Source organism: Notamacropus eugenii, chromosome 2 (assembly GCF_028372415.1).
Source record: "Notamacropus eugenii isolate mMacEug1 chromosome 2, mMacEug1.pri_v2, whole genome shotgun sequence".
NCBI lineage: Eukaryota > Metazoa > Chordata > Mammalia > Diprotodontia > Macropodidae > Notamacropus > Notamacropus eugenii.
This window is the reverse complement of record NC_092873.1, coordinates 109280126-109307096: the sequence shown is the minus strand read 5'-3', so window position 1 is coordinate 109307096 and position 26971 is coordinate 109280126. Positions and strand designations below refer to the sequence as shown.

The following is a 26971-nucleotide window of genomic DNA, read 5'->3' as shown; positions in this document are numbered from 1 at the left end:
CAGCTACTTATTGTTTATTTGCTCAGTTAGGACATCATTTATTTGAAGAACTGTTTAAATGGAACATGTTTCCTTGAATTAAAAAAAAAAATCTGTATATGGATATTTACAAATATAAGGCATGTATGAAAATCCCATCCAGTTTATCTTTAAGGGAATTAACCCTTTAAGTTTTCAGTTTACATTAATGCTCAGCACAGTAAATGCACAGTAAATATAAACTCTCCTTTTAATGAAATATGGGGATACTTGATCATTAAATGTAATGAATTTCTGTGCTCTAACAATTCCAAGTCTAGAACTGTATAGATGGACAATGTTTCAAATCTGAGTGACTGGTTGTTATTATATCTGATATTGACATACTCCCCTGACTTGCATCATTAATGTAATTCACTATTCAGAGAAATGGTAAATGATCTTCAGCTGGGAAGAGAATGATTCCTAACTGCACTGAAAAGCAGTCTTATAAAACAAAAATTTTACTTAAGCAAAATTCTCAATAGATGAAAAGAACTGGAGACAACTAAGTTAGACATGGAGTCAGGCACTTGGGCCTCATCCTGGAACTCAGAGGCTACCTTATCTCCATCCCAATTTGCCACAACATTCTGAAAAGTCATCTAACTTTTCCTAAAATCCATTTCTTTCTTTATATAAAACAGGAATAACAGCAATTATATATGAGATCCTCAAACCAAGGAAAATGTGAAAAACTTCAGAATGTAAAACAATTAAAAGGACTAGCATACAAAAGTGGTACTATGGCAATAAATTAAAGGAATTAGATGTAAGAGGAAATATGGTACAAAAGAAAGAACATTGCTTTTCACTTAGTGCCTGTGTGACATTGGGCAAATTGTTTCACTAGCAAAGCGGCACAATGGACTCAGGAAGTCCTGAGTTCAAATTTAGCCTCAGGGACTTAGTGGCTATGTGACTCCTGGGCAAATCATGTAACCTCTACCAGCCTGTTTGCTTCTCCACAAAATGGGGATGATAACATTACCTGCCTCCCAGGTTTGTTGTAAAGATCAAATATAAGAAAATAGTTGTGCTTTGAAAATCTTAAGGTGCCACATAAATACTAGCTAATATTTATTATTAACTTTTGTGAGATGTAGTTTCCTCATCTGTAAAATGAAGGAGCTGGACTACATGACCTCAAGGAAGCATGTTCCATTTCTGATCCTTGATTATCTATGATTTCAAGTAAGTTAATTTAATAATTGTTCCACAGAATCCTGGAACTGGAAGGACCTTTGGGAAATCATATGAATAAGTCCCAACCTTCAAACAACTGTACAAATCATCCAGGACAACTACAGTTGTCTATTGGTTTTTATGAAGATCTCTAAGGACAGAGATATTACAATTTAGAGCCTTCAAGTATATATTTAAAAAAATGTAATGAGGCGAATGGTGCCCTTTTATTTATCCTTGCTCTGGAGGCTGTAAAGACTTAAATTGCAACCATGAGGTTTTAGGTTAGATACAAAGAAGAGGCTCCTGATTGGAAGAGTTATTATAAGTGGTAAAATTTATTAAAGGAGACAGTACATTCTTCTTCTCTAAAGATCTTAGAAAACAAAGGAAATCTGTGGATTCAGTCCAACCAGGTTTCAATCTAGCTAAGCCTTCAAGGTTACTGTCTTAAGATTATATGATTTTCACCTCTCTTGCATAAAAGTTATCTGTTGGATCAGATTAACAGTTCACATCCAGTCCAGTGTTCCATATCTGACAATCACACCAAGAGAACTGTTTTTAAGTTTTTAAAAAACTGGTATCTTTTGGAGTTTTTTTAAAGAATGTTTTTATTTTATTTTTTTCTCAATTACCTGCAAAATAATTTTGACATTAATTTTTTTATAATTTTTGAATTCCAAATTCCTTCCTTCTGTCCCCTCCCTCCTCCTTGAGAAGGTCAGCACTTTGATATCAATTATAAATGTGCAGTCATGCAAAACTTATTTCCATATTAGCCATGTTGCATAATAGAACAAAGACCAAAAAATCAAAAAACAAGAAAAATAGAGAAAGCAAAAAAGGATGTTTCAATCTGCACTCAGACTCCATCAATTTTTTCTGAAGGTAGATAGCATTTTTCATTCTAAGTCCTTCATATTGTCTTGGATTATTATAGCTAAGAATAGCTAAGTCATTCACCGTTGCTCATCATACAATATTGCTATTACTATATACAATGTTCTCCTGGTACTGTTCACTTCACTTTGCATCAATTCATATGAGTCTTTCCAGGTTTTTTTGAAACCATCCTGCTTTTCATTTCTTATAGCAAAATAGTATTCCATAAAATCATATATCACATCATTCAGACATCCCAAGGGAATGTTTTATGGAAGAAAGTATAGTTGCCATCCATGATATCTGACACAAAAGGTTAGTGACATCTGTCCTCCGCTAACAACCCTAACTTTCTCTATGGCTCTGTCATCCATTAACTAACTTAAATCCTTCTTTCAGCCTTTCACACAGTACAATAGTCTTATCTCACTTCTCAAGATAATGTAATGGGCTCTCTAAGTTTTTAGTGGTAGGAAGAACTTTCCTTGGCACTTCAGAAACTCATAGGACAATAGATTTAGAGTTGACTAAAGATCATTGAAGGATCACACTAGGAATAAAGATCATTGAAGGACCACTAGGACCACACTATCTAGTCCAATCCTCTCATTTTATAGAGAAAAAACGAGGTTCAAAGAGATATGAAATGACTTCCCAAAAAGCTTGAACTCAAGTCTTCTGATTCCAAAGCCAGCACTCATATGACTGAACCAACCTTCCTTCTTGTTCTGATGACTGTTGAAAAAGTCTATATTGTTTCTTTTTATACATGCCATGAATTTTTTTTATTAATGTCCATGCTTTTATTAATGTCCATTGCTTTATTAATGGCCATGCTTTTCTTCTCTGCCTGTTTCCTGATCTCAGATAAAAGTCAAGTCACTAAGAATTTACTAAGAGTCTACTATGTGCCAGGTACCATGCTAAGTGCTGACGATACAAAGAAAGAAGGAAAAAAGCAGTCCCTGTCCTTGAGAACTTCATAATCTGAGCAGGGGAAGGGAGAAAAGTACAACATTTAAACAAGAATGGACAAACAAAATATATGCAAGATAAATTGAAGATGATCTAGGAGGGAAGGTACTAACTTAAGGAAGACTAGAAAAGGATTAGAATGAGATGAAACTAATGCCAGATAAAGGCCACATAACTCTTTCAAGATTTTAAAAGCTGGCATATTGCCTTTGCTTATTCAATGCAGCTTAATATTATTAAATAACATTAATGATCTCTAAGCAATATTAATGCCCAACATTATATGGCATCCTCCTGCTATATAAGTACAGTATGTTTGCTACTTAAGAAGACTAGTTTTGAAAGTAGGAAAAAAGTCATCTTAACCTGAACTCTCAGAAGCTTTGTGGTCTCAGCTTCCTGAAGAACTGACGAAATCAAACAATTTCTTAGAAGAACTGGGATGAGTCAAGACAGGTGATAAAGATGCTCTTTCAAATTTTCTCTAATCAGTTGAGGTCAATGACAGGGACAGGACGAAGAACTAAAATCTGTGGCATGCTGGCATTGACTTCTGTTGATAGACTATTAACAAACAGGAAACTGAAGTTTCAGCCTCCATGTCATTGTCGTTCTAGGCAGCAAGTATAATCCCTCCTTTAATTAGACTGATTGATTTGTTTCTGGGTGTGCCTAGATGTCATTACCTCTCCCTAAAATCCCTTCCCGCTCCTTCCTCATAAGTGGAAAGGTCCTACTTTGGTTTCTGTCTCTCAGAGGAAAGAGGTACAAATCATATATATGTATATATATATATATATATACATATATATATATAATATGATCCACCCATGATACTTTGCAGTCACAGAGTTTCCTGGCAAGCACCTGCTACCTTTAAGGGAGAGGGGGCTAAACTGGAGAACACAAAAAGACTCTGAAGGTCTGAGAACTGTTGACAAACTTTTAAAGAATTTGTTGAGAATTTTTAAATGCATCTCATGATGGAAAGGATCGTGGCCTTGGATTTAAGAAATCTGGGTTCCAGACCAACTCATCAACTTTTCTGACCTCATAAAGCCACTTCCCCACTTTAGGCTTCAATTTTCCTCACCTGTAAAGTACATTATGCATTGTTCAAAACTGTCACAATTTTATATTTTCACTGATACGTAGAAATGCATAAATAGCTATGTCAGTTCCACTAAGGGCAATTAGGTGGTGCAGTGACAGAGTACCCACTTGGAGCCAGGAAGATCTGAGTTCAAATCCAACCTCAGATACTTACCAGCTATGTGACCTTGGACAAGTCACTTAACACCTACTTGCCTCAATTCCTCCTCTGTAAAATGGGAACACACCGGAGAAGAAAATGAGAAACCACTTCAGTATCTTTACCAAGAAAACCCCATGGTCAAAGGTCCACAGGGTCATGTATAATGACAAGACTGAATGACTCAACAACAACAATTCCACCAAAATTTATTAAGGACCTATTATGAGTGAGCTAGGCACTGAGCTATGATACTGATGATTCAAGGGGTTATTAGATTATGGGATCCCTGCACTCCTACCTCCTTATTCTAATATCTCTTCCTTCTCAAAAGCAAACACTAAGGTCTTTGGCCTCAAGGAATCTTCATTCTCCTGAGAGTTAGACCATTGACAGAGATAAATAAATAATATATTCAAAGTGATTTTGTAAGGAAGAGATCACCATGAACTGGTATGATTGGGAAAGGCTTCTTGTAAGAGGTGGTATTTTGGTTGTGCCTTGGAAAACTCTGAGAAGTCGAAAAGCCTACCTATATTAATTATTTAGTTTAAGGATACACATTACATGTACACTTTAAAGGACTGGGTTTTGGCACAAGGTCCTGGAAGCCCTGAAGAACTAGATGTCATGTATAAAGGCACTGAAAAACGCTGGGGCACCAAAGACAGCAATAAAAGACCTTAGACATGATGATGATGATGATGGTGGTGATGGGGTGATAGTGGAGTTACTAATGATGATGGTGATAATAGATTACATTTATATAAGGTTTTAAAGTTTACAAAGTGTTTTACATATGCTTTCTCATTTAATCTGGGGATCAACCCTGAGAGACAGATACTATTATTAATCTCATTTTACAGAGCAAGAAACTGAGGCAGAGAGGTGTTAAGTGACTTTCAAAGAGTCATGTAGCTAGTAAGTATCTGGGGTAGGATTTGAACTCAGCACTGTGTCACTTAACTATCTAACTTTTAATCCCTTCATTTATCAAATGAGGATCCTCGGATCTACTCCCAAAGAAGAATGGGAGGTGAGCCTTAACGATTTTAACATATAATACAAACTTGAGAGAAGATATCCAGGTCTTCAAAAGAAAATACTGGTCCAGGTAGAAGGGGACAAACCATACAAAAAGTAGTATTAGAGCCACTTTTCCTCACAATACATGTAACACAAGGAGACAGATGTTTTTCTTTTTTGCGAGTTCTGAGGCAGGATGCTGTGGATTAAAAAATGACCAGATGGACAAAATGATGCCATGTTTCTCAGTGCTCCTTATTAATAATAGGTACCAAACAAAATAGAAAATAGCAACCCAAATAAGCATTTAAGCTGCCATTCTAACCACAGACACACAACAATGTATCCTAATGGAGAGGGCACTGGATTTGAAGTTAAGAGATCTCAGTGTAAATCCCAGCTCAGCTACCTATCAGCAGTTATAGCTTTAGGCAAGCCTCTCCCCACTTTGGGTCTCACTTCCTTCCCCTGTAAAAGGCAAGGGCTGGACTGTATGGCCTTTGAAGTCCTTGCCCAACTCTAGACTTATAATCCTATTATCCTTCTTTGGACAGCCATTCTTTCATCTGTAAAATGAGTAGGTAGGACTAGTTGACCTATAAGGTCCCCTTCCTGCCTCTCTAACATCTCGGATACCCAATGTCAGTCACCTGCTGGGCCCTTCAGTTTTACTAGTGTCGCTTTACAGAAGAAATCAGCAGCCTCTCTTTAGAGCTGAAAAAAAAAAAAGATAGTTGCTAGGAATTCAAGTTAATTTCCTCTTTTTTGTCGGAGAAAGAAGTTTTTTGAAAGTCATGGAGAGGGAACATAATTAGGTCTTTAAAGAATCCTTCTAGAATCAGTTGTGTTTGTTCTGCAGACCCAGCTACCAAAGAGAGTTGTGATTTCCATCCAGATGATTACCAGAACTCAAGAAACTTCAACTCTTCCCCAGGCCCTCTCCTGAGTGAGTTCTTAAATTTTTTGTGCCTTGAGCCCCTCTTGAAGTCTGGTGGAGTCTATGGTCTCCTCAGAATAATATCTTAAAATTCATCAAACAAAATCAATTTACTGAAATTCAACTATCAAATATTAAAATTATCAAGTTTGTGGACCCTCTGAAATCTGTCTGTGAACCCCAGGTTAAAAATCCCGGGCTAAAGCCTCTTGTTCCCAGGTCCTTAATATATTTCAATTTTAGAGGCTCTACAAAGAATGAGTTTTTCATAGGCCATGTCTGTGAGTCAATCAATTACTATGTGTTTTGAACCAACTATATGCCCAGCACTGTGGTAGGTGCTATGGAGAAAAATAAAAAGAAGTCATAGACATGGCCCTACACCTCAGAGAGTTTATAGTCTGCTTGGGGAGACTGGACAAACATCCATGAAATAATTTAACACAAAGCAATATGTAATGATGCATTATTAAATCTTCTTAAGTAAGAATCTTCAAAGAATACACTTGTGCTTAAAAAAAAATCTGTGAGAAAAGGGTTTCTTGAAAGAAACCACAGGAGCACAAACATGAGTCCCTTTAAAAAGTCAGTCTTTTTGTGTGTTCCTGCCACCAGGCCTTCATGAAGGCAATGACTGCACATGCTTCCTACTCTATAAAATCCCATAGCTTGCTCTATGGGGCAATGCATCCAATGGGGCTCAGTAAATATTAATGGAGTGGAGGGGGAGGGATATTTCAGGGTGTTTCAAGATTGCTTATGCATCAGAGCTCACCTTTCGTTGGAAGTAAGCATTTCTTCAGATGAAATCTACATGTAAGAAAACAAAACTTTCCCCTTCAGATGGGTTACAAACCTCATGAAGTTCCACCCCTTGGTAAGAAGTCATAAAGTCCTCAAAGCGTCATAAAAAATATCATGGCCCACTATGGCTTTCCATGACTAAAAGGCCCAAGTACATGAGAAACCTCCCAGAGCATAGTGCTGTCTGCAGAATAATTTCCCCAGTACATTTTCTTAAAACTGTGTCTCACATCAAGAGAAAATCCAGCAGAAAAGAAATCAGAAATTTAGGGGGGTGAACACCCTAGCAGAAAAGGACAGTCATGCTTAAGGAGATGGAGGAAGAGAAGGAAGATGAAATGGAGAAAAAAAGGAGAGGAGGAGGAAAACTTTCATATAGTAATAATAAAACAATAATAGGTTTAGGGGAGGGGTAAGTAGTAAAGCTGCCAGAAAGCTTTACAAAGGCTGGGTTTTTTTTAAAGGCTATACTTGAAAATTCAGTGATTACTAATAGCAGTCCTCCTTTTGCAAACATTTTTGTTATGCATGTGTGGGTGGGAAGAAAGGGCTGCTTTCGTAAGACTCACAACAGGGCATATCATGCACATGGTGCTGAGCTTCATGCAGAGATGGGCTGAAACAAGTCAGCAGGGGCAAGGCCTAAACTAACACACAAACAGCTCCTTCCTGTTCACACTGCCAGGTAAGCTTCTGTGGAACATGAAATGTCAAGCGCTATTGTTTTCTTCCACAGCCTGGTGCCGTTGCTGTGAGGGGCTATCACATGTTGGGCAATCGCTGGATCCTCATGCTCGCTCTTGGATCCCAGCACCTCTATGCATCTCAAAGGAGAAACCACTAAGTAGGCCTCAGAGGTTTCCTAGGTCTATCAAAGTGACTGGAACTTAAAACACAGTCCACAGCGTTTGAAGGCAACTATCTCAAATTTCACCAGGATCAGAGAAAGCCAGTGACCTCAATTGAGAGAAGTGGTTTCACAATTTCCTATCTTAGAAATCTCCATCATATTGTTACACAAACGCATCCATCAATTCTCACTTGAAAGCAATCCCCATTTGAAAGCAGAGAGAGTTTTGACCATGCATTTCACCACAAAAACTCTATCAGGTTCAATTCTAATCCTCCCATTCAGCCTTCCCAGCTACCACCAAATGTCCATATGTTGATATTTCAAAATTGATTTTCACATGGATCTTCAGCTCCTTTTTGCTATCTTAAAACCCTATCTTCAAATACATAGACAGCTCCAACAGGGTGATAAAATGAATTGGATCAAAAATTAGGAGACTGAGATTCTAGTCATTTTTCTCTTCATAATATTTCTCATGCAGGTCCCCTTCTCTCCACTCATACAGGTATCACCCTGATTCAGGTCCTTGTCACCTCTATCCTGGATTGTTACAACAGCTCCCTAATTGGTCTCCCTTCCTCAAGCCTCTCTCCACTCCAATCCATCTTCTATACAAATGACAAAATGATTTTAATAAAATGCAGGTCTGACATCTCCATCTCCACACTTCTCAGTAAATTCCAATAGCTCCCTCTTACCCAGCATCAAATGGAAGAGGCTCCGTTTGACATTTAAAGTTCTTCACAACCTGGCCCCTTCCTATCTTTCCAGTCTTATTACACATGACTGTCCTCCATGCTATGGTCTAGATACATTGGTCTCTGACTGTTCCTCACACAAAATACTCCATCTCCAATCCCCATGATTTTGTCCTGGCTACTCCCCCATGCCTGAAATGTTCTCTCTCCTCATCTCTACCTCTTAGAATCTCTGGCTTCCTTCAAATCTCAATTCATATGTCACCTTCTGCAGGAGACCTGTCCCTGTCCCAGTCCCCAAGGCAGCTAGTGTATTCCTTTCTAGTTACTCTGTTTCTACTTTAATGTATGTATGCTGTATACACAGGTCCATATATAAACATGTTATCCCTCCCATTATAAGCAAGCTCCTTTACTGTTTTTACTTTTCTTCTGTATCCCCAACGCTTTGCTATGTTCAGTCATTTCATTTGTACCTGACTCTTTATGACCCCATATGGGGTTTTCTTGGCAAAAATACTGGAGTGATTTGCCATTTCCTTCTTCAGTGGATTAAGGCAAACAGAAGTTAAGTGACTTATCCAGGGTCACACAGTTAATGAGTGTCTGAGGTCAGATTTTAACTCAGGTCTTCCTGACTCCAGGAAGCCACCTGGCAGCCTCCACTTAGCACTTAGCACACTGACTATAATAGTACTTAATGTAGTCCCAGCTCTACCACTAACTGGCTGTTTGATTTTAGAGAAGTCATTTAATTCCTTTGACTTACTTTTTCATCAATAAATCTCAGAGTAAACTAAGTAATCTCCAAGGTCTCTTGTAGCACTAATACTCTAGAATTTTAACATTTCAGAGAAATAGGAGAGAGATAATATTTTAAAAGGATTGGCAATAGAGATGATCTGGGAAATACCTCTTGAAGAAACACTTAAAATGAATCAGAGTATCCTAGCCAAAAGCATTTTGTAAACTGCACAGTTACAACATAAAAGGAAGGGATGACAATAAGGTTACTTTGTAAAGAGTACCAGAAAGAATTTCATTTTTCTTGGATGATGAATGGGCATTTCTCAGAGCTCATAAATACATTTCAAAGACTGGTCAAACTAATCAAGATGGCTTTAGATTGAAATCTACAAGAGGAGAAAAATGCCTGAATAAAATACTATTGAGGATAAAAAGTACCACATAGAAAGAATAATGGTGGAAGAGATACCCAATAGTTCACAGGAGAAAATAACCGGAAAGGGATCAGGAAGAATGTCTTAAGGCCTAAAGTAACCCAATACCAACAAAAAGACTATGAACAAAGAATCATATGAACTTGAAATATTAACAGAAGCTAAAAAATACGGTCACATAGGCTTTTGGTGAGGTAAATTCATGATTAAAATAGTGGCAAGGCATGCCTTTTTCAAGAGAGACAAAACTAATATTATATGATCAAGTAATAGCAATTTATAGTTTTAAAAAGATAGATATCTATATTTATGTGTGCATATATATATATATATATATATATATATATATGTTCAAATATTAGAATGGGAACATTGGTGGGAGCAATTAGGTTAGGCTAAAAGGAGAAAGACACATGAAACTGTTATCAGTATTATAGAGACAACCCAGTCAGGAGGATATGGATTACACTTTCCTAATACAAAATATTACAAAAATGACACAAGAGCAAGATATAATAATTACAGGAATTTCAATTGTCAAAATATTTGCTAGGAGGCAACATGACCTTGCTCATAGAACCTTGACCTTAAAGTCACAAACACTTGGATTCAAAATCCCATCTCTAACATTTACTGAGACTATGAGTAAATTTCTTAATCTCTCCAAACTTAGTTTCCCCATTAGTAAAAATAATAATAATAATAATATATAGTTTCTACCTCACAAAGGATTTGTGTAAAGTACTTTTTAAAACTTAAAGTGTTATATAAAGGTCAGCTACTCTTATGCTAAAAGCAGAGCATCTGATAAATTCTTAACTTTTTTTGCCCCTAATTTCATTTTTCTGAAAGCTGAAGAAGCGAGAAACAGAACTGCTACTCTGGACTTAATTTTGAACAACAAAGCTACTGGGAATAGAATTAAGCCCTTTGAATTTGACAAAGGATTGAATAATACATTGTGAACATAACCTTAATTTGAAACCAATACTCATGTTTAGTTCATACCATGTAAAATGTTGTTATTGGTTAGCCAGCTGTGCAAAATATATTTTGACAGTCAAACATAACTTATACTCTGTTAAAGACTTCAGGACCAAAGTTAGGGATGAAAAGAATTAATGTTAGTATATAACCCTGAATCAATAGTGGTAGTCACACAGATATATGGTGTGATCACAACTATCCATAGAGAAGAAGACCAGGAAAACATGTAAATGGAATCTCTTGAGCTCTCAACAAAAAAGAGTCCAAGTAAAAATAAGAAAATAGTTGTTCAGTGTTCAGAGTATAAAGCTAGTTCCATAATCCTTACTCCCTCTTTCTGTATTCTGAAGACCCCGAGGTTCCATATGCAAAACAGACCACGTAGAAGGAATAAATTGTAGTTTAAGATGGATGGCTTTGAAATTCCCTAGGAAACCTCGCATAGATTTAATCTACTATAGCTTTCTAGCTCTTGGGAAACTTAACCAAAAGACAAGAATTTCTTTGGAAAAATTTAGGCTTATTTACAGAAAAATTGTATCAACTGAGCTATCCCAAAGTGGAAGATCCTGCTGTGGGAGATGATATGTTCCTTCTCCCTGAAGCTATTTTAGAACACTACTTGTCAAATATGTCATAATGGAGATGTCTTTTGGCATATAGGTTAGACTAGGTGGCTACTAAAGTCTCTTTCAACTCTGAAATTCTATGATTCTGTGAAATGGAAAAATGGTAGTAATGGGAACCATGGAAGAAAGTCACTAGGTCATCTTGATGTTTAAAAGAAGAGAATGAGAGGCTTGGTAAGAAAATGGAGGCAAAGTCATGTGAGAAGAGGGAGGCTGTGGAGTAACAAGGGGAAATGCTCAAATCTCATCTGTCATGTAGAATATATATGCCCTTGGGCAAATCACTTAATTACTCGGAGACTCAGTTTCCTCTTCGGCAAAATACAGGGATTAAACTATAAAATTTCCTGCAGTATTGCCTGGCTTCTATGGTACTGTGTAACCTTGATATTTTAGGGAAGAATGTTTCAAATTTCAGAGAAAAGTTAGTTATGACACCATAGCTTGAGACTTTAGAAAAGGGAAGAGGGATGAGACTCTCCAAAAAAAAAATTCATCAACACAACAACAAATTTTCTCTCTGAGGAAGAAAAAGGAGAGGTTCTAAAGAAACCAATGTAGCTACACTGAGAGTTGTGAGGAGGTCAGGTTTAAAGGAGGCCTATTCACAGTATGAATGGAGAGGTATTTCAACAAGAAATAATAATGAGCTTGGAGGAGAGAGACTATCTCTGTCTGGAAGCTATAAAATACACTTTATGGATGACATGACCCCTCAGCTAGACCTTGAAGGACAGATCGATTTTGATGAATGGATAGATAGGTAAACAGATAGACAGACAGACAAACAGAAAGCTACAGGGAAATGAAATGAAGAAAGGTAAAGAGGTGGGGAGGGGCGGGAAGAGAAGAGGGACTCTTCCAAGAATGGCAAGTAATATAGTTGGCTGGAACAACATGACAATGAGTGGTATGAAATAAGGCTATAGAAGTAATATGGAGCCATATTTTGAAGGGCCTTCGATGAAGGACTTAAGAATTTGGAGTTATTTTTAGTGGGTGGTAGAGTCATTAGTTAGTTTGGTTTTTTTGCACTAGGGCAGTGATATTAACAGTTTTTCATGAGGAAGATGACAGGAGTTGTGTTACTAAGTCTACACCCACAGTGTCATTTTTCTCCTCTGTCCCTTCTCTATTCCCCCTGCCACCACCTTACTATACTATGCTCTCTCATCCTGACCAACCTGGATTATTGCAATGACCCCCTTACATGTATGTCTTCCAAATAAGTACCACTTTCCCCCACAATCTTATCTATTCTTCATACCACTGTTGACAACCATATTTTATCTAAACTGTGTTTCTCCTCTAGCATGAAGTACTATCCTCCTAATATTTGTTAAATTTCTTGTCAAAGATTAAGAAATATTTCAAATGTTTGGAACAATGGACTCAAATCAACAAGATAAAATGTAATAAGGAGAAATGTAAAATCTTTCACTCCAGGTTCAAAATTAAACTGATCTTAATTTAACCAATCTTAGTCTCGGAGAACAGATGATGAAACAAATTTCTCTGATTTTGGCAGACAGACTGGGGTCTTTGGGTGCAGAATTTGGCACAGACAGTCACTTTGTTGGTCAGGTTTTATTAAACCATTTTGCTTTGTTAAAAGAGGTTTCAAGAAAGGACAAAATAACTATGATTTTTAAAAAGGCATCAAAAATTTTAAAAAATTAATCTGCACAAGTATAGAATGGAAAAAAGCAAAAGTTAACAACAGTTCATATGAGATCCAGGAGTTTCTGTTGATATCATTATAACTTTATTGCCAAAAAAAATCTAGTACAATCTTACTTTGCATTAACAAAAAATACAATGACTGAAGTAAAAAATGAAGTGGTTCCACTGTCCTCTGTCCAGGACAGCTCACATCTGGGATTTTCTGTACAGGTCTGGGTATCAGATTTTAGGAAAGACATCAAAAAAGAGTGCCACAGATATGGCAGAATGGCAAAGAGTTTGGAAACCATATCATATGAGGAACAGTTGACAGAACAGGAAATATTCAGCCAGGAAAAGAGAAGTCATTGTGGGGTATTGGCAGGATGGAGGGGGAGGATTAAGTGGGTGATGATGTTACATTTAAATATTCATTACTGATCTTTGTATCTCTCTAAGTATCTGCCATAATTCTATCAACACAGAAGGTGCTTAATAAAAGTTTATTGAACTGAATATCTACAGGACTAGCAGAGTAATCAATCAATATGCATTTATTAGGTGCATACCATATGCCAGGCATCTGGGGATAGAAAGACAAAAATGGAATCACCCTTGTTCTCAGAGCTAACATTCTATTTTCAGAGACAAGGCATACACATATACATGTATACAGGAAAATGTAAAATAAATAGGAAGTATTTTAGGAAGGGAGAGCACTAGCAGGTGGGAGCACTCCGGAAAACTTCATATTGGAGGAGGATTAGCTGAGTATTGAAAGAAGTAAGGGATTCTACAGGGCTGTGTGTGTGTGTGTGTGTGTGTGTGTGTGTGTGTGTGTGTGGTCCATTCCAGGCAGTAGGGACAGCTAATGCAAAGCCACAAGACAAGAGAAGGTATGAGGAGATGGGCAGAAGAATTAAATTAGGTAGTTCCAAAGGGCAAAATTAGAACAAGTGGGCAGAAATAATAAGAAAGTAGAATTAGGCCCGACAAGTATAAGAAGAATTGTATAGTAATGGCAGCTATTAAAAATGTAATGAGCTGCATTGTGATATAGTGAGATCTCCATCACCTGAAGCATTCAAGCAAAACCTGGATGACCACCTGCCTAGGATAGCCTCTAAGGTTCCTTCTAATTGATTGATTCTATGATTCATCTTAGAACCTCCTGGCATGTCTCCTCCCTTGGGAACATATATCCTTAATGGCTATCATCCAACATTCTTTCATGTTTTCCTTTCTGAAGGCAGGACAGGTGTATGACTGAGATCACTCCTGAACCAAAGCATACATATATGAAAACTCATCAGTCCTTTGGCCTTAAGCCTAGACACTCCTTTGACTGTTTCTCAGATTCCTATCACTGCTCTTCCACAGTTATCCCAGGAGAAAGCTTTAAGATCAGCTAGGTGGCACAGTGCATAGGATACAGGACTTGAAATGCAGAAAACCTAAGTTCAAATCTTGCCTAAGATATATCTCCTTCAGTTTCCTCATCTGTAAAATCGGTACAATAATAGCACCTACCTACCTCCCAGAGTTCTTTAAAGGGTCAAATGAGGTAATATTTATAAAGCATAATGCAATCCTTAAAACACTATATAAATGCTTTTATTATTATTATATCAAAGCTTATCAAATTTTTTTATTTCATGGAAAAGGATTTCTAATGAGTTTTTTGCCATTGTTTTCTTTTGTCATGCCACCCCACTATATGAAAGATATCCTGTCCCCCTTTCCCAAACTCTGCTTAACGACATTCAACTAAATTCATGTTAGATAGTAGGTCCCTATTACATGCAGAACCCTAGTCACTACCATTACAAACACACACACACACACACACACACACACACACACACACACCAGTTTCTGCCCCTAAGAAACTCACATTTATTGGAAGTAGACAACACATACACAAATTAATTCAAGATATCCTGAAAAGAGAGAGAACATTAATAAATTGGGAGAGGGATACAAACAAAAAGGCTCCATGGAAGAAGTGATACTATACTAAACCTTGAAGAAAGATTTAGATTCTAAAAGAATGGGGGGGAGAGGGGAGAAATACATTCCAGGCAAGTAAGACCACCTATATAAAGGTACAGAGATGAGAGCTGTCAGGTTCAGGAAACAGCTAATATCTTTGTTTGGTTGGAATACAAAGTGTGTAGAAAAGTAGTCATATGAAATTAGCTTAGAAAGTATATGAAAGCCAGATTGTGGAGGATTTTGAATGTCAGTGCAAGGAGTTTGCAACTTATTTTTGTGGTAATAGGCATCCACTGATGATTTTTGAGCAGGGGAATGACATGGTGAGCCTTTCATATTAAGATCCAGTTCAGGTCCCATCTTGGTCCCCAATACCTAGCCCTTCCTCTTCCCATCTTAGACGCAAATAATCTCTCTTGAATTTCTTCTAGTACTCTTCTGTGGACTTACTGCTTAATTAGTATTATGCTTATTTACATACATATCTTCCCTCTCCTATAAAACTATAAGCTCCTACAGGGAAAGGATTGGGCCATGTTACAGCATAGAGTACAGAGCCTTATATGTTGGAGGCATTTAAATATTTGTTGAATTAAACTGCTAACAATTTACAGAGGCTTCCAAGGATCTCCAAGTGATCCCTGGAATTTGCAAAATAAGAATTATATGACTAACAAACATATATATTAACAATATATATGAAACTGACAGGTACTTAGCAAAATACAATGTCCCATATACAAACAAATAGATATAACTGGTAATGGTCATCTTATCTTCTTGGAATTTTTTTTTATGAATTTTTATATTCCTGATTCACATTCATTCAACAAAAAAGGGAAAACGTGATGAGTACGGGCCAGAAAAATCTTCAAAATAAACACTGGAAAAATTAGGACACTATATTGGGATGATATGCCACATTTTCCCCATTTCAGATGAAGACCTTTACATGGTACATTTCCTCTTCTAAACTTTCAGATCATTGTTCAGCTCTCTTAGTGACATAGGAAAGGGACACAAGTGGGGCAAAGAACCTAGGAAAGGGGTTAAAATATACATGAGGAAAGGTAAAAATAAAGAAAAATGGGATAGGGATATAAAGGACTGCTGGAGACAATAAATAGGAGGCTCTTTTAAAAAACGATCCCTTCAACTTGCCATTTTTTAGATGCGATGGGACTATTAAGTGACTGTTCTTCTGAGTCTAACTCCAGGCATGGGGAGCAAGAAAGGTGATCTGAGCCTCCAACCCATGATGTCAGTTAGCTGGTGAGATGCTGGTATGAACTGCAAAAGGTGATCTCATGGGAAGGGTAGGAGAGCAGCTGTTCAGCCTGGGCTGAGGTAGGATTCTCCTGACTCAATTTCTCCACTGATACCTGGCAGACCTTAAGCCTGACTGAATGCAAGTGGATAATCTAATCCTGTCTAGAACTGACATGAAGTTGGGGAGATATTGTATCTCAGCAATATCCCTACTCTTGGTGGCAATTTCCTATAGTCAAAAGTTTTGTAAGCTTAATACCAGATCTATTCAATTATAGATTATTGGTAGGGGAATATCCGAGGTTAAGTCTAAAATTAAGCTATTAGGCATAGGACCTTAGACCAACAACAATAAGTTAGGGTCCTTTAATTCTTAGCAATACTGTGGAGGCAATTAGGTCAAGAGCTTGTGAAGTTAGCAACTTAAATATTATTTGTGTCTCAGTTGGTTAATGTTTAAAAAAAAATTCTTTTGTGGTCCATATTGTAAATGCTTTAAAAAGAAGTATCACCTGACCGAAAGTTTGAATTGTTTTATCTCTTATAAACTGTGTTAAAAAATGAAACCTAAAAATAAATAAATAAATAAAAACGATCCCTTCTCTGTACCTGGTTATCATCAATTAATATTAACCAAATGACCTAAATGTGTAGGCGCTATGATTGATTGCAGAATACCAAAGACATGATTTCTGCCTTTAAGAAATTTATTTTTCTTAGCATATTGCCTTATTTACTTTTCTTAAATATGTTCTATTTTAACAAGGAGAAAATTAGTTCCTGGAGATGAGAGAAGTCAGAGACGAGACTCCTTTAGGAGACAAGCTTGTGGGTGTTACTAAAAGGTTAAACTAAGAAAAAGCATAGTTACTATCAGAAGCTCCATAAATCATCACACAGTGTCCTGCAAGGAGTTTAATTCTTCAGAACACATAGCACTGAATTTTCATTTTCCATGAGGCTACAAACTGATATTCCTAAAACTCAAGCCTGATCCCATCACTTCCCTTCTGAAAAAGTTTCAGTTGCTCTCTATTGTCCATAAGATAAAGTCTGATCTCCTCTGTGTTTTAAAGTAATGTAGGTTCATGCATCCTTCATGCACCCTCCATTTCAGCCAGACTGATCTATTTGCTCTCCTTCCATGTGGAAATGCAGCTCTAGCATCTTTGCCCAGACTGTGCCCCCGTGCTATACCTCCTCATGTTGGCCTCTGGAAATTCCTAGCTCCTCTCAGGACCTTTCCTGATAGCTCTCCTTGTTTATGTTCTCCCTGTCAAAATGACTTTGCATTTTCCCCCACATTTACTTATTCGTGTACATGCTGCGTCCTATTCCTTGCTTCCTAGCAGAAAGTAAGCTCTTTGAGGGTAGGGTCAGTTTACAATCTTGCTTTTGTCTTTCTATCTCCAGGGCCTAGCACAGGGTCTGGCACTTAATAAATGCTTTCTTCATTGACTTAACCCTCCACATCCTGTGTTGCAACATACATGTGAAATATCTCCTATCCTCTTGATTATTCTGACTCTGTAGAGAGGGCAACAAGAGGAACTTCCCCTACAAAAGGGATTCTTAACCAGGGATTTATGAACTTGTGGAGTATATATGTATGGGTATATGTATGTCTGTATGTATATGTATGCACACACATACATACATATGCTGATATATACAGAGCAGCATGTGTGTATATATTTATGTATATATGTACAATTTTATTTCAATATAATTGGTTTCCTTTGAAATGCTATGCATTTTATTATATACTTCTAAAAACATTATTGAGAAGGGATCCATAGGCTTCACCAGAGATCTATGGCACAAAAACCCCTTAAGAATCCCGACCCTAGGAAGATGACAACCTACCTGTCAACACACATGTCCCTCTGCCTTCCCTCTCCCACAGACAGCAGCAAAGTAACCTGACTATTCTACAAGGATCTAAACAAAGGAAAGTCGGGTTTTTTCTTTAAGCTTTGAAGATGTAAATTCAGTAATAGCGAGAAGAAGAAAAAAAGGTTCAAACCAGCTGCCTTTGAGTGATGTGATGTCAGCTCCTAAAGTCATAGACTGCCTATTCTGCTTCCTCCAGTAGCAGAGCTGAGATTCTGAGATCTCTCCCACTGACCACACTAGTCACTTCTGACTCTCCCAGAGACACTAATCCTCTTACTGGACTCATTTATTTTCCCCCTTTGTTTCCCATTAAAGAATCGTGTGATCACTGCTCACATGAATAGGACAGTAATTTGAGACACAAGCAACCCAGCTGGGCTTTCCCATTTCTGAAAAGATTAAGCTTGTAAATGTTTCAGTGCAAACCCAGCAGACTCAGCTTAACACATGCAGGGCCTGATCCAGTGGTCTTGGGACACTCCTTACTGTTCCTTGAACAAGATACTCTGTCCCAACTCCAAACATTTTCACTGGCAGTCTTCCAAGCCTGGAATTCTCTCCCTCCTCACTATTGTCTCCTGATTTCCTTCAAGTCCCAGCTCAAATTATATCTTCTGCAAGGATTCTTTCCTGATTCTCCCTTAATGCCAATCTTCTCTCCAAGTATGATGTCAATTTATTCTGCCTGTATGTTGTGTGTACATAGCTGTTTGCATATTGTCTCCCCCATAAACTTCTTGAGAGCAGGGACTATATTTGCTTTTCTTTGTATCCCCAGTACTTAGCAGTGACTGGCACACAATAGGTGCTTACTAAATGTTTGTTGACAACTCGCTCTGACACAGATCCTCTGGACGCTGACAGGAGCCATGCTTGCCCAGAAACTTTGGAATCAGTCCACGAGCCCACAGATGGGGATTCTACTATCTTTTAAGGCAAAGTGTCTGTGGATAAAGGGACTTAGTTTAGAGGCTGCCTAGGAGGTTGTGTTAGAAAAGCCTCCTTGAAAGTGTCATATTTAATATTTCAGCTTTGTGTTAAGACATTTTACCTCTTACAAACCAAAAGTTATGTTGCATTTAAAAATTGCATTCAGATACTCCAATGCAACCCCACTGAATCAGAGCAGGAACCCTGAGGAGCAAAAAAATCTTAAAAGTCTCCCATGTGGGAGAGGAAAGAAAAGTAAGCCCTCAAGCATTACTTTTGGAGGGTGCCTGGAAGAAGTCTCCCTTGGTGATGGTGAAAATGGCAGGCCCACTGGAAAATATGTCATTGACATGGAGTAATTTGCCCATATACTTACTTAATGAGTGCCTTTCCAGGCCCTGGAAAACTGGGGAGTACACTTTTGGAGGAAGTGATACCTGATCCCATTCCAGAGGCCACAGAAAGACTCTGAGGGTTCCTGCCGAGGAAGGATTCCTTTAGACTCAGGACAGTGGGTAAAACTCAAAATGAAAAGGAGGGGTGCATCATGATAAAGAGGCTGCAGGGTCATGCCTTCAACAGGATTCAGGCCCAGGGCAAATCACTGTACCCCATGTCTCTCAGCACAGACACCCCCCAACATTTTTAAATAGTTTCCATCATATTAAAATAGCATCAAGGGAAAAGCCTTCATGGAAACAAGTGAATAGATTGAGAGAGACAGAGAGATAGGGAGATGATAGGTAGATAGATGTACACAATATAATAATGGATATATTTATCTATCTGGATATCTATATCCATCAAATAGTAAGCATATATATCTGTATGTGCATTTATAGTTCTATGTGTGTATATATATACATATATGCATATTACTATTATTATTATATGGATAGGGACTGGACCTGAGATTTTATTGGTTCAGCACATTCCTGATGTAGGCAGGCTGGCATTTTTTCCTGCAACTTAATAGCCTTACAGAACTGCCTAGAGCACTGACTTGCCCAGGTCACACTGCTAATGTGTTAGAGTTGGGAACTTGTTGAACCCAGGTCTTCCTGGCTGTCTCTATACTATGTCACTTTACCACTATATTTATATAAATTCATGAGTCTTCTGGCACCAGATGGCAAAACTACCTCCTTCACCGCCACCTTTACCTACCTAACTACAAAACAGGCAGAACAGTTTCAAGGAGGAAAGATTGTACCTATGACAAATGTAATCCAAGAGCTAACATTGAAATGGAACAAACAAGTACCAAGCACCTAGAGAGACACGTTGGGAGAGATTTTTTAAAAAATTAGATGAGACATGGTTTTTGCCCTATTGAACAATAACAGTCTAATTGGGGGGTATAAATGATACCTAAAAATAATTATTGTATAAAATCATAAATGATAAGCTCAGAATAGGTCTCCCCCAATTCTTCCAGTTTTTTATATCCTTTCCCAATATTGTTTTAAGTTTGTATAAATTTTGTATTTATTTATTAATCAATCCTTAAGCACCCTCCATGTGCCAGGCACTATATGAGGCATTTCTACACAAAGCCAAGAACCAAACAATCCTTGATCTTGTCTGTGGTACATGCTGTTTTCAAAATTCAAATAGAATGTAGGCTGTTTGAGAGTAGAGACTGCTTTGTTTTTGTCTTTGTTGTACTAGTGTCTACCACACTGCCTGTAAAACTGTGGCCCCTTACTAAACAAAGGTATGGATAACTGACTTTGATACACTTAGCTCTTCTCAAAAATGTAAGAACCTAAGACAACTTCAGGATGGAAAATGCTGTCCACATCCAGAGAAAGAATTTGGGAATCTGAATGCAGATGGAAACACACTATTTGCTCTCCTTTTCTTTTCTTTTGTTGTGTTGTTTTTGTTCTGTTTCTTCTTTCTCATGGTCCCTCCTATTGTTTCTAATTCTTCTTTACATCATGACTAATGTGAAAATATGTTTAATATGAATGAGTAAGTAGAACCTATATCAGATTGCACACTGTCTTGGGGAGGGGGGAGGAGAGGGAGAAAATTTAAAACTCAAAATCTTATGGAAGTGAAGGTTTAAAACTAAAAATTAATTAATTAATTACATTAAATAAATAAATAATTGCAGTTGAGTGCTCCTCCTGGAGGCCACAAAAAAATTAAAATAAAAAATAAAAAAATAAACAATGACATACTGAATAAACAAATGAGTGACAGAAGTTTGGGCAAAGTATTCTTGGTGAGGTAATATTGTCTAAGTATTCTCATCACTGGATGGTATAATGGAAACATAACTTTGACTAGGAGTGAAATTAAACTTATATGTCTCTCATGCCTTTACATTCAGAGTGAATTGGGTTTAAGGTTTTATGAAAGAAGGAAGGAAGGAAGGAAGGAAGGAAGGAAGGAAGGAAGGAAGGAAGGAAGGAAGGAAGGAAGGAAGGAAGGAAGGAAGGAAAAAAAGGAAGGAGGGAGGAAGGAAGGAAGAAAGAAAGAAACAAAGAAAGAAATTTAGCCAGTAAACCCCAAGTTAACTGGGCAGTTTCTGGCCGTCAAGATTTACCTTCCTTTGGACTGGAGAAGGAGAGGGAGAGGGAGAGGGAGAGGGCAAGGACGAGCTGAATTAGTCAGCTAGCAGGGTCCCCATTCAGGCAACTCAATGTACTCACAGGTTTGTTTGTCCTTTTGAAGAGGACCATGACATCAGGGAAATGATGACATGACTTGTAGTTGACTTTGATTTGAGTGAGGGAGGGCTGTGCAAAGTCACCAGCCTCACTTTCTCCTCCTCAGCCATCTGGATCCAATGGCCTGATATTCATCAGGATGACTGCAGATGGCCCAAGATGCAATGGGGACCCTTGCCCTTTTAGGCTAAGGCCTTTTCAGATAGATTGCACCACAACAGGTCCCTGCCCAAGCTCCACTTAAGGGCAGTATTTTGGGCCCTCTTTGCTTAGAGTGAAAGTCAATGGTAACTTTCTGTTTGGAACAACAACCCTGAGGGTCTTCCCCTCCCAGCTTGATTTTTTTTTCTTTTTTTCTAATTAAAGGGGCCATCCTTTGACTACTTCTTAAAGAGACCTATTCACTGAATGAGCATTACCTCTGAGTACCTGAAAAGACCTTAACCTAAAAGAACCAGGGATTCCCATTGTATCTTGGGCCATCTCCAGTCATCCTGATGAATATCTGGCCCCTGGACCCAGATGGCTCTGGAGGAGAAAGTGAGGTTGATGACCTTGCACAGCCCTCCCTCACTCAAATCAAAGTCAACAACAAGTCATGTCATCATCATTTCCCTGATATCATGGTCCTCTTTGAGAACAGACAAACACAACAAGGCTTTACATTATTAATTAACTGGTCAGTGATAAGATCCCAGGCAAGTCATTCAATTTCTCTGGCCTCAGTTTCCTCATCTTAAAATGAAGGAGCTAGGCTAGTTAAGAGCTTCCTCAACAATACATCTTGAAGTGAGCCCTGGCACCTGTTAAGGCTGGTTTCTATTGTCATGCCTCTTTCTATGGATTGCTGAGATCCCCAGCATGGAAGGGAATGTAGCCTACAGTAGTTCCAGTGACTTCAAGGGTTTTCATTATTGTTGTCCCCCAAATTCTGCTCTATTTCCATCCCAGGGAAATTAAAAGGAACTCTTCCTCACAAACAGGTCTTTGGCATTAAGAAAGTCTATGATTCTTTAGGATTTCTAATTCTGAATACAGAATTTTCCTAATCCAACACAAAACAGGATTAAAGACCTAGGTTTGAATCCTTCCTCAGATTCTTATTTACTAATTGTGTGACCCTAAGTCACTGTGCCTCTTTTTCCTCATCTATAAAATGATCATTGTAAAATAATCCTCACAGGATTATTGTGAGGGTCAAATGAAATAATGTATACTAAATGCTTTCTGACCTTTAAAGTATTGTATGAGCAATAGTGATCATTATGTAAGACAAAGCTACTGACAGCTGATAACAACTTGGTTTCTAATTATTGTATTTAGCCACATATGGGGATGGATTTGGGTGTTGGTTGACAAGTATCTAAGGTGTCAAAAACTGTGATGGTAATGGTGATGATGACGATGCAGAGAAAATGTAGAAGAAATTAAAATAATGTAGGAGGCATATGTCATCCCTGTTATTCTATCTACAACTGCATCCATCCTGAAAACCCTTTCAGTGAGCCTAGAGAAGATAAGCTTACATCTAACTGCTTTTAGTAAACTACAAAAATCAATAGTTTTATTCACCTACGCTATAGCCCACAAGATTCTAAATATAAAAGAATAATAGCAAAATAGGAATTTGTCTCAGTACCATTTCTGTCTCAACACCATTGAATAAATGAGAAGAGCAATTTTAACAATAATAACAATAATTAATTAATAATAACAAAGGACATCAAGCAATTATTTAATTTAAACAAAATCCCTTGGATACTTCAATATACTATCTGTAGTCTATATAAACATATATTATACATATCTTTCTTTGTGACCAAAGGACACAATATATAGCAATATGGGAGGCTCAATTATCAATCTCATTAAGCAGGATCGCACTTATTCTTATTCATATCTTATTGCCAATGTCGGAACTAAAGTCTTCTACCTCCCTCAAAAACCACACTGCCTATCACTGAAAATATTTGAATTTTACAAGTAAACATGAATTTTGTTCTTCAATTTTTCAGGGATTCTGAGGAAAACTGTATGGATATAAAAAAAGCAATAAAAATTTGTTTCAAAAATTTTCATCAAGAACAGCTGTTTAGTCAATAAAATACTCTGACATATTAATAGCTAAAGAGAGGTGTGTGGGTTTTCCTAAATTAACATTTAAGTATATGATTTCTTAATAGTACCAATTTATGAATTTTAACATTGTTTTTCCCTTCTCCAAGCTTCAACCTCTCTACTATTTAGCTGATATGTATACACATACATATGTGTACATTTAATCTACACATGCACATATCCAAAATAATATACCTGTGTGTATATATATACAAGTCCATATGCATGTGCGTAATTCATGTTCTGTATTTTACTAGATTAAATCTATATTGACACTTTTGAAACATCCTGCGTATGACCACATGAACATGGAACTTAGAAATAAACTTAATGTAAGTAAAAATCTAAAAAAGAGCAGAAGATATTTACCTAACAGAGATAAAAGAGACATCATTTAGATGAAGAAAAACAATTGTATTTGAGACCTTTAAAGAACTTTATGGTCAGGAAACTAGCTCCTAGAAATAGTACTTATTTTAGATTTATTATTATTATCATTGTTATAGAGTTCTATTGAGGTTATTCTATACATTATATAAAGTATATATAAATATAACACGACATAATATATATGTATATGTGTGTGTACATACACACATACATACACACACATATATATATAAATGACGTATCCACTATGAGCCCTTCCAGCCTTCTAACTCTCAAGCACTTATCTATGAATTCTACGCACAAAATTTCCATGTTCATTAGCACAGGATCTTGTTGCCAGACTAAGTCTAGAAAAAAGATTTGGCACTGAAAAAAAAAGGGGGGGAGGAGAGGGTGTAGAAGAAGTTGGAGACCATAATGTGCCAAATGATAAATATTAGTCTGTAGTGTAGCGCTGTTATTCATTCTTTTTAAAGCAAGCAGAATACTGGAATGTTATAAACAGAAGTGTAGCGTGCAGACCTCAAACTAAATATGAATCAGTGGCTAATTCTATCTGCCCAATCAACCAGGCAATCACCTTGCATTGAAGCTACCAAAGAAAGATTCCTGTTAGCCCTTAGGCAATTTTACAAGCAGACTTCATGGAATGGTTAAACATTTGCATGAAATGTAAGCTGAAACCTGAACTAGTAAAACTGATTTCCTAATGGTGAATATATGATACCACCCCTTGCATTCCCTGGACAACATGAAGACATTTATAGAATAAAAATTTTCCCCAAGCATGTATTTACTGTCATTCTATCACACTGTGAAGATATGTGTTACTATAGGTGTCATTTGATATTTCATCAAATTTCTAAAACAAATCAAATATATATTAGTGTTTCCTTAAAATACACACACACACACACACACACACACACACCCCAAGAAGTAAATATTACTAGGACTTAGTATTAATCTTCAGAATAATAATCTATCTAGTAGCTCCAGGAACTTTGATTTGTGAATTCACCTCATTTGGTAAACCCATTGCCCCATGCCTGCCATGTTCTAAGCAAGTCAAACCTCTGGTTCTTTCTTACCTGTAATCTGACTCTGTCCTTGTGGATTAAAAGGACTTGGTGTAGAGTTCAGGGAGGGCCGTGGGTTCTGAGTCGGGACACCTACTCTCATACTGGGATGAGGAATGCGCCCTAAATCACTGAGGCGTTCAGAGAACAAACTAGGTTTAGAGTCATCAAGCTTCTGTCTGTGCCCTGGAAACAGCAAATCATAAAATAAAAGCATTATTAATATAGCTGAACAATCGACCATATCAAATATACGTGTGTATATATAAATATGAATGATTAAGAACTACTAATGATGACATTTTATATTTATGCGAATATAAGGCCTCCAGTGTAAAATTAGTTTATAAGCATTGTCAAATATCACTATTCCCATTCTATAGATGAAGAAAATTATCTTCATGAAGAGAAACTGATTTCCCTGAGTCACACAGTTTATTCAACAGTAGAAACGTTAATGATAAACTTCTTGTCTAAGTACTCTGTGAATGAGACCACACTCTCCCCTCACTGAAAGGACCAGAAATCAAATCTGTGTGTTAGGGTTTCCCTCCCCCCCAAATATGTTTTTGTTTGTTTTTTCTTGGTGTAGCTATTGTTTTTATAGAAGAGAAGAAATGAAACGGAAGTGCCAGAGGTCCTCTGTATGTGAAAAACCATATCCACAATAGGGACAAAAAAGTAGCATGAAGGATATCGGGACAGCATTATGGTGACCACAATATCAAAAAACATTTTTTCAGGAGAAAGGTGACATTAAATTTGTTATGTTACCTTTCCCATCACTACTAGAAATCTCTTCCAAAAGACTGAAACACAAAACTGGAGCCCTTTCAGAGAGGAAAATAAATATTTCATCAGACCATGAATTTAGAGCTTGAACGGACCTTTGAAGTCATAAAAATCCAACATTCTCATTCTACAGATGAGAAAACAGAAACCCAGAGGGGTTAAGTGATTTGCCCAAGATGACACAGTGAGTCAGTGGCAGGGCTAGGACTTAAGTCCAGGTCCTCTGACTCTACATCTAGTGTTCTTTCCATGGTACCATCAAGCAAGGAACCCTGGAGGTGTCAAGAGGAATCTATACTCTCTGATATGTTTCAGGCACAAATCAGGTGGTGTTTTACAAGATATGTGAAAAGGGATATATATTTTGGGGCTTTCTTTAAATCCCAGCTAAAATTCTACTTTCCACAAGAAGACTTTCTCAATCCTCCTTAATGCTAGTGCCTTCCCTCTGTTGATTATATCTAATTTGTCCTTTATATATTTTGTATGCATATAGTTGTTTGGATATTATCTCCACCACTGGGCTGTGAGCACCTTAAAAGTAGGGACTGTGTTTTTTTTTTCCTGTTTTTGTATCCACAGCACTTAGCACAGTACCTGGGACATAGAAGGTAATAAATGCTTATGACTCAGTTTCACATATAATATCCACACTGGGTTCTGGTATGTCTAAGGAAAAAAAGGTAGCAAATATATCATGGGTAGCCTATGAAGGAGAAAATTCATGTG

At 37.3% G+C, this 26971-nt stretch overlaps 1 protein-coding gene and 1 long non-coding RNA gene across 4 annotated transcripts in view; one reads left to right on the top strand and one right to left on the bottom strand.

The window, feature by feature from the left end:
* Positions 1–26971, bottom strand: part of RUNX2 (RUNX family transcription factor 2) — a 172755-nt gene that overhangs the window by 52896 nt on the left and 92888 nt on the right. For both annotated transcript variants that reach the window (XM_072642321.1, XM_072642322.1), the window contains exon 4: positions 25463–25636. In XM_072642321.1, the coding sequence (XP_072498422.1) occupies positions 25463–25636 (174 nt within the window). The remainder of the gene's footprint in view (positions 1–25462; positions 25637–26971) is intronic.
* Positions 1–26971, top strand: part of LOC140526260 (uncharacterized) — a 29443-nt gene that overhangs the window by 570 nt on the left and 1902 nt on the right. The window contains exons 2-3 of one of the 2 annotated variants that reach the window (XR_011974298.1): positions 6201–6287; positions 7819–7926. This is a non-coding gene — a long non-coding RNA (uncharacterized lncRNA). The remainder of the gene's footprint in view (positions 1–6200; positions 6288–7818; positions 7927–26971) is intronic. The other variant, XR_011974299.1, reaches the window with a different exon arrangement.